General features: G+C 41.1%; 1 protein-coding gene across 1 annotated transcript; it reads right to left on the bottom strand.

The window, feature by feature from the left end:
* Positions 1-5,473: 5,473 nt before the first annotated feature.
* LOC104822540 lies at positions 5,474-7,034 on the bottom strand. Its single transcript, XM_010553787.1, has 2 exons — positions 6,153-7,034; positions 5,474-6,091 (listed from the first exon to the last, which is right to left on the bottom strand). Exons 1-2 carry the CDS (start codon positions 7,032-7,034, stop codon positions 5,474-5,476), a joined length of 1,500 nt encoding a protein of 499 aa, XP_010552089.1.
* Positions 7,035-8,706: the final 1,672 nt, after the last annotated feature.

The following is an 8,706-nucleotide window of genomic DNA, read 5'->3' as shown; positions in this document are numbered from 1 at the left end:
AGAGCACAACCGGGGTAATGTATTTTTTTGGGAACAGCCCGGTTATGTGGATGTCACAGAAACAGAGAATTGTAGCTTTATCCTCATGTGAAGCAAAGTATGTGGCAACAACGGCGGGAGCATGTCAGGGCTTATGGCTGGAGAGATTGTTGTTCGAGATCAGAGGACACCATGACCGAAGGGTAAAGCTCAATGTGGATAACAATTCTGCAATCGCACTGGCAAAGAATCTCGTTCACCACGGCAGGAGCAAGCACATTGAAGTGAAATATCACTTTATCCGTGAATGCATTCAGAAGGGGGAGATTGAGCTCGATTTTGTCAGGACTGAAGAGCAATATGCAGATTTGTTAACCAAGCCATTGCCAAGAGACAGACTCGAGGAACTACGTCATGCGATCGGAATCCGGAACCTGAGATCAAGGGAACAATATTAAGGGGAAGAATGATAAGAAATAATCTTGTACGTGTCTGAAGTTGGAGGCGGAAGACTCGGACAAAAGGAGGAGTTGATCAAGTCGAGAGACCCGATCAAAGATCGTTTTTAATTTCCAGATTTTTCTGCAATTTCAGTTGTGATTTGTTTTCAATTTGCTATTTGCTCGTATTTTTTTGTCTATTTAAAGTGGAAGTGACGCTAATAAAATTTGAAGCTTTCCCATTACTCTCTCTCTCATATACTCTGTTTTTTCTGGGTTTCTTCTTAAACAGAGCCACGAAGCTCTGCAATTGAGGGATTTCGGGAGAAGCTTCTGATAACAGGAGGGGCATATGATTCATCAGGTGATCTTTCAAAATGATAATATGTATCATCGCCCTGATCATAACGATACGAAGGTAGAGACTGATAAGTCTGAAATTGATAGGATCTCTGATTCTGGTGATAGTTAAAATCCCAGTGCGGAACATCCAAAGCATATGAATCATAGGAGAGATCGGGATAATGCGTCCAACCCGAATCATAAGGGTCAGGGTACGGATCATCCATGAAATAGCTCATATCCTCGATTCTCTATCCATGCTCTAAAAAGGACGTACCTGCACAAACAAAGGAAGACAAAGAGGAAAGGAGACGAAGTAGCTATGGTCGAACACAGAGACAAATAAACAACGAAATCAAATCCAAATCCAAATCTAGATCCAGAGGAGATAATATGAGTGTGAGAAGATAACAAAGCAAACCATAAAGCGGTTTAAAACTATGAATGATGAACACTGCAGGCTTCAGGATTGCTTTACATGCAAGGATCTTTCAAAATATGCAAACTTAGTAGTTTATCTATCCAATCCAGGAATTCAAGCTCTGAGGTAAAGACTAACTCTCCCTAGTCTAATCTCACTATCCAGGTTTAATCCTACTAATCTCCCGATTCAATAGTCTAAAACTCCGGATGCATGAACGAACGCTATCATAATTCCTAGGCAAATACCCATCTCCTGATGTGATACATGTTCTATTTATTGAGTTATTTCCAGGTTATAATCCCATATGTCTATGTCAATTAAAACCCTAAGTTCATTCAACCAAGTGGCCAACAAGATCAAACGCATTAAGACCAACTCAATAAACTGAATACAATAGATAAATCCAAAAAGTCTGGAATTAAAAACCAAAGATCCCTACATAGCAAATCCCTAACCTACAGCTATGGAACTACTCGCTAAACATCGAGTTGACAAGGTTCATATCAATACAACAAAACATCGTAAAATAGAAGAAAGGAAGAATGCTTAGTCGATTTTCCAGCTTCGTAATCTCCGTCTTCTACTCCGATCTCTTGTCTCTTGATAATCTCTCTCTTTTTTGTGCTCTAGGATGTGTTTTATGTGAAAAGTCTGAATCAATTCGATCTTGGAGGCTAACCCTAATTATTTTCTCTTTCCTTTGGGCCAATTTGGAAGATTTCCGGATTTTAAGTGACCCGATCGTGTCTGTACAAGTGACACGATCGTGTCACATCGCAGTTTTGACGGGCTTCACGAATTTGCTCATAACTTCCTGTTCCGACATTAGATTTGGATGATCTTGGTGTCTATGTGTAGATATCGAAGAGATCTTTCCAATGATATAGAGAATGCATGATTTGGGCTTGTAGAGTGAAAGCTATCGGACTTGCAAGATCTAACGTTTTCTGAGCTTCACGTTTTCCCTGGAGACACTGCAAATGTTCTAGGTTCGTCCGTGATGTTCCGCAATCCATATTTTCCACTCATAAAGCTCTTTTTATGCATAAAAACCTATTTAAACACCAAAGAACACAACCGTGCAATATCGAAGCCAAATGTGCCCTAGAATACCTACAAATATGTAAAACCGAGTGAAATACGCTAGGCATCCTATATCAAAACATCACCCGAAATACGTGTTATCACTATAGTTCAGAACGGATGGTCCGAGGTCCAGATTCTGAAATCTTTCCGTTTTCTAAATTCGTTTATGCAATGGTTGCTTAATCTGATTAATTGTGACTCAAATAGACATGATTCAGTCTTATGGATGATCTAAGTGAATGAATACATGTAACTTAATCAAGATATTAGATATGCTTGATTGAGTGGAAGCTTTGAGATTGGAATTACATAATCGAATGGATGGTCTATTCGGATTATGTAATACATCTGATCAGGGAACAATAGTTGATCCTTGATTCGATTGGTACAATTGTTGCACCTAAACCGGTTAGATCTAGGAGCTCTTCGAGTAAAGCACTTGTCAAGGCCTCAATCGTATGTGTCATGGGTCATGCCAAAGCTGGGTGTGCTGTATTATCTTGGTGCGACAAGATGGAGAAATGGTGGTTCTCATAGCTTGAAAGTAGAAGCTTGATCTAAGTGTGGTTTAAAAATCCCTTTCTATGTAATGCTAAGCTTGTACCTTCCATTACTAGAGCACTTGTCAAGACATCGATCGTCCGTATCATGGGTCATGCCAAAGCTGAGCGTGCCAGATTATCTTTGTGAGGCAGGGTGGGAAATCGTAGTTTCCACAGCTTGAATATGGTTTAGCTTAGATTAAATTGTCAAGTTTGACTTGAGACTTAACGGTATAGATGAGACGAGTATGCAATGATATTTGATATCATAGTCTCATAAAGGATCTAAGAGTCGCATTGGATGTGATTATCCCTACATAGCAAATCCCTAACCAACAGATATGGAACTACTCGCTAAACATCGAGAAGATAGAGTTCATATCAATAATACAAAACATCGTAAACTAGAAGAAAGGAAGAATGCTTAAACGATTTCTCGGCTTCATAATCTCCGTCTTCTACTCCGATCTCTTGTCTCTTGATAATCGTCCCCTTTTGTGTGCTCTAGAGTATATTCTCTGATAGAAACTTGAATAATTTCTAACCTAGAGGCTTTCCCCTTTTATTTCCCATTGTTTTTGGCAAAATCGAAAGTATTCCTGTATCTGGGGGTCGAATTGATCATTTCGTGCATGACCGAACCGATCGGTTCCACTTTCTGAGTAATTTTCCAATTTCTGCATCGCTGATCCAATCGTTTCGTCTACACCAAACCGATTTGTCACGATTATGAGTAGTTTTGATGGGTTTCACAAATTCACTCATAACCTTCTGCTCCGATATCGGATTTGGGTGATCTTAGTCTCTATGCGTAGATATTGAGGAGATTTGATGTTGAGAACGCATGATTTGGACTTGTATAGGAAAAGTTATTGAACTTGCAAAATCTGATGTTTTCTGAGCTTCATGTTTTCTCTGTAAACACTACAAATGTTCCCGGTTCGTCCGTGATGTTCCGCAATCCATGTTTTCCACTCCTTTTGCTCTTTTTATGCATAAAAACTTGTTTACACACCAAAGAACATAACTGTGCAATATCGAAGTCAAGTGTGCCCTAGAATGCCTATAAATATGTAAAACCGAATGAAATACGGTAGACATCTTATAGCAAAACATCACACAAAATACGTGTTATCAAACTCCCCCAGACTTAAAACTTTGCTCGTCCTCGAGCAAATATCCTGTGAAAAACGATCTGAAAGGAGGGTGAGACAATGACATAACTCTAAATGATAATTAAGAGCGAAACATCTATCCAACCTAGATCTCCGTGAACAATGACCAAGTCTGTCTAGTATGATCTCCCTCTTTAAAGGATAGTCTTTCCTAGTTATGGGATCTATACCGCTATCTAGAACCAATCTAGGGACTTCAATCATCTGTCAAACATGTTTCTTGAACCTATTACACCATTCTACCTAGTCGTATCTAGTCTACGCTTTCGACATTCATTCTTTTTCTTCTTCTTTTTCTCTTATTTCATCTATCTAGATTTTTCTTTCTTTTGCTAGTATCTCAGGTTCCTAGGACATTGAAATTAAAGGGTTCCTATTCATCTTTTTTTTTCGATTTCTTTTACTGAATAACCCGACCCACAACTTAGACCCGAACCATCGAATCAATGCACTCATATCCTCGAACGATTTTCGTTGACGAGATGCTCACTATCTTTTTTTGTACATAAAGAAATAAGAATGAATTTGATAATAGACTTTACCAATTTCAGCAAACATGGGAAAGGCTCTTATAGAAACGTTTCTACTTGGCTAGACAACATCGATCTCATCGGTTCCAACCAACGATTTCTATCCCACAAGCTATTTTAGACGGATCACCATGTTTTCAAGACGTTTTACTCTCTCATGCCATGAACCATCACATCAATTCTACTCTAAAACATCCTATATGCACATGCAACTAAAAAGTGAAAAGAAAAAAAGGAAAAATGCATGCAACACTACTCTAACTAGATATGGTTTGGCATTAGACGAATACTCCCCCAGACTTGAACTAGACACTATCATCGGTGTCAATTCTCATCTAGTAGAGACAACCAATAAGATGAGTGAAAAGAGAAGCAAATCAAAAAGGGAAAAGAATACTTAGTTCGCGATGTTCGTTCACTCGCACTTAAGTCTGCCTATGTCAATCGCATAGCTAGCTTCCTTGTCTCTTCAGTAACTCCCGGTTGGAACTCAACCTAGAGTTAAAAGATACAAACCAATATCCGATGCAAAAAGAAAAAAGAAAGGGAAGAAAAACTAACCTAAGAACTCAGATTGTCTCCCGGAAGCGCTTGTTTAAGGTCTTAGCTTGACCGAACCTTCTCAACTGTCGTACGGGTCTAAGAGGTGAAGATTATCAATCTTTCGCCAACCTTGATCATGAACTGTAAAAGCATAATGGTCTGATAGGCTAGTGACATGTTCAACTGAGTGTGGGGGTCGTGAATGCCCACGTGAGATGAAAACAAGGCGTCATGTCGTGTTGGGGTCTGAACCAATCGGTTTGAAAATGCATAAACGATCGGTTCAAAGTTCTGTAATTCGAAGCTCGAAAGGGGTGTTCGAACCGATCGGTTTGAGTTTCTGTAACTTTGTGCTTCGAACTTTGTTTTCGAAACAGTCGGTTGAAGGTCGTGAACCGATCGGTTCGACTTTCTATAGAACTTCAGCATTGAGGTCATGCTCAAACCGATGGGTTCCATGATCTGAAATGATCGGTTTGACATTCTGAGTAGCATTGTCGAGCGTGTTGATGAAGCAAGCAGATTCTGTTGATGACGGTTGTTTGAGATTTTTGTCCAAAGTGAACTCCACCGTCTTATCTCCAATCTTCATTGTCAGCATACCTGCTCGAACATGGATAACTGCATCTGCAGTGTTAAGGAATGGACGACCAAGAATGATAGATACCTTAGAGTCTTTGTCCATGTCGAGAACCACGAAGTCAACTGGAATATAGAAATTCCCGACTTTCAATGGCGCATCCTCAAGTATTCCAGTAGGGTATTTAACAGAATGGTCGGCAAGTTGAAGAGTCATTCCAGTGGGTTTTAGCTCACCCACATTCAGCTTCTTGAAGATCGATAATGGTAGAAGACTGACGCCGACTCCTAGATCACAAAGTGCACGACCGATGAAAATATTATCCAATTTACAAGGGATTGAGAAACTACCTGGATCGAACTGCATAAGCGGAAGCTCGTGTTGGATCAAAGCGTTGCATTCGGTAGTAAGTGGAACAGTTTCAACGATCCTCTTCTTGGTCAGGATGTCCTTCAGATATTTCGTGTATGAGGGAATCTGCAAAAATAGCTTCGATGAATGGCATGGTTACCTTGAGTTTCTTTAGCATCTCAACGAACTTCGCGAATTGGATGTCTTCGTTGTGCCTCCTCAAGCGAGATGGAAATGGTACTGGTGGTGGGCTAGGAGGAGGAGGCACGTAAGCTGGCTCAGGTGTATCATCAGGAGTGTCTAAAACTGTGGTTCTCGAGCTATCGCTCTGCTCAACCGTCAGTGGGTTTCCGGTATCTACCTGCTTACCACTTCTCAAGGTAATAGCATTGACATGTTCAAGAGGGTTAGTCTCAGAGTTAGGTGGAAGAGACCCAGATGGTCTTTGAATGGCTGATGCTAACTTAGCAATCTGATTATCCACGAGCTTAAAATGAGCATCAATATTGACGAACTGTGCGCGAAACTCCTGAATTGTCTTCTCCTGAGTCTGGATAAACTGTTGAAGAAGAGCATGTGTATCTTGAACGAGATCGCCGTTATCTGGAGGTGCATGGTTATTGTAGGATTGTCCGGGAACTCTGTAGTTGGAGTTCTGATTAGGAGCCCTGGATTGTAAAGCAAAGCCGGGAGGAATCCTCTGGTTTAGGTTATTCGATGCTCTGAAGTTGTTCGGCGTGGGGTTCTCAACATTGCTCGACTTGTAGGAGAGATTGGGATGATTCTTCCAACCTGGATTGTATGAATTCGTGTAGTTGTTGTTAGCCATGTAATTCAGATTTTTGGTTCGCTCTTCCACTACATACATGCCAAGATCCTCTTGTGAAAGTGTCGGAGCATCCGTAGTAGAAATCAAATTGACGCTTGTAAACTTCGAATTCAGTGCTGCCAACTGATCAAGAACCAATTGAAGGCTAGAATCGTCGTCTTTCCTTGGTAGATCTCGAGAATATTCATTCAGAGCATCCTCTTCTTGAGCCATCATTTCAATGTGTTGTTCAAGCTCCACAAATGACTTGTTTTGGATGTTTCCACCGCAAGAAGCTCGAATTAGAGTCTTAGTATCATTTCGTAGTCCTCAAAAGAAGGTATTGACCAGGTAGTTCTTGTCGACCCCATGGTGAGGACACGACTTTTGATATCCCTTGAACATTCTCCAAGCGTCATAGAGACTCTCTCTCTGATCCTGCTTAAATGAGTATATGCCTGAGAGAGCTGCTAGAGTGCGGGGGGCTGGAAAAAATTTGGACATGAACTGAACTTCCAGCTGATCCCAAGTCTGGATGGAATCAGGTGCTAAATCATATAGCCATTCCAATGCAGCATCCATGAGAGTCCAAGAGAAAGCAAGTAGACGGAGGTCATCATTTGTCTCCCTGGCCTCTCATTTGATCGAGCGACACATCATCTCGAAACGCGTGAGATGTGTGTTCGGGTCTTCGTTTGGCCTACTGATGCGCACGCACCGAGTCTTATATTTAATACCCGATTCGTACCACTATCCGCAAGTATACGGTAGTTGTAGTACCGGGGTCGAACACGAGGACTAGGATGTATTAGTCTATCTCTAAGCTAGATTAGGTGGTCAAGTAAAAATGTGGGTTGTGGTAAGGGTCGGAATACAAGAAAGCAAGTAAAATTAACGGTTTGTAAAACGATGGTTTGAGGCGTTGTAGGTTCGGGATCCCTCAAGAATCGCATGGATAGTTAATGATGCTACAATGTCTATGGGTTATCCTCCATATGGGGGTTTCAAGCACTTCTTCTAGAGTTTGTCTCTCCCAAGCTTAAACTCACTACCTAGAGGATCGATTCACCCATCTCCCAATGATCTAAATGATCTCTAGATGCATTAGTGTACCCTATCATGAACCCTAAGCAAGTTAAGCCATCTCCCAATGTGAATAACTCACTCATTTGACATTTGATTCCAAACATCATTCCCATATCCCTATGATCAATGTGTTCTACAATCATATCAATTAGAGTTTCAACCAAATCAATAGCATTAAGCACAAAACATCAAACCCATGGAAGAAACTCAAAGACATCATAGATTAAGCATAAGTATCCATACAAAAGTGGGGATCCCTCACCCACAACAAAATCACTACTCCATAACTAGGGTTTTAAAACAGAAAGCAAAATGAAGAAACATGGAAAAGGAGAAGAAATGCTCAAGATGGTCTTCAATGGTGGTCCTCCTCTTCTCCTAGCCTACTTGATCTCCAAAATCCCCCTTTTCTTCCTCTCCAAGGTGATTTTTCTCCAAAGTCTGTAGCCCCCTTTTCTCTCTCCTCAAACTCCCCTTTTTAGGAAAGTCCAGAATTAGGTTTTCTCCTCAAAACATGGGCTTTTCCTTTTTGGGCCGATTTTGATTTCAGGCGGTCGCTCATTTTTCAGGCGGGTCGCTAATTTTTCTTCCGGTCGCCCATTTTTCAGGCGGGTCGCTCATTTTCCTCTGACACGCGAAAAAAACAAGCGACCGCTCATAAAATAAGCGGGTCGCTCATTTTTCTTCCGGTCGCTCATTTTTCGGGCGGCTCGCTCATTTTCCTCTGACACGCGAAAAAACAAGCGACCGCTCATAAAATGAGCGGGTCGCTCATTTTTCTTCCGGTCGCTCATTTTTCGGGCGGGTCGCTCATTTTCCT

The sequence above is a fragment of the Tarenaya hassleriana genome, unplaced genomic scaffold, assembly GCF_000463585.1.
Source record: "Tarenaya hassleriana unplaced genomic scaffold, ASM46358v1 Cleome362, whole genome shotgun sequence".
In the NCBI taxonomy this organism is placed as follows: Eukaryota; Viridiplantae; Streptophyta; class Magnoliopsida; order Brassicales; family Cleomaceae; genus Tarenaya; species Tarenaya hassleriana.
This window is presented reverse-complemented; position numbering and strand designations above follow the sequence as displayed.

What these genes read in the sequence shown, in the direction of transcription:
- LOC104822540 (XM_010553787.1), bottom strand. Translation starts at nt 7,034, where the DNA reads ATGGCTCAAGAAGAGGATGCTCTGAATGAATATTCTCGAGATCTACCA. An exon ending in AGATGCTAAAGAAACTCAAG is followed by an intron (nt 6,092 to 6,152) that starts GTAACCATGCCA and finishes AAATATCTGAAG; the next exon opens with GACATCCTGACCAAGAAGAG.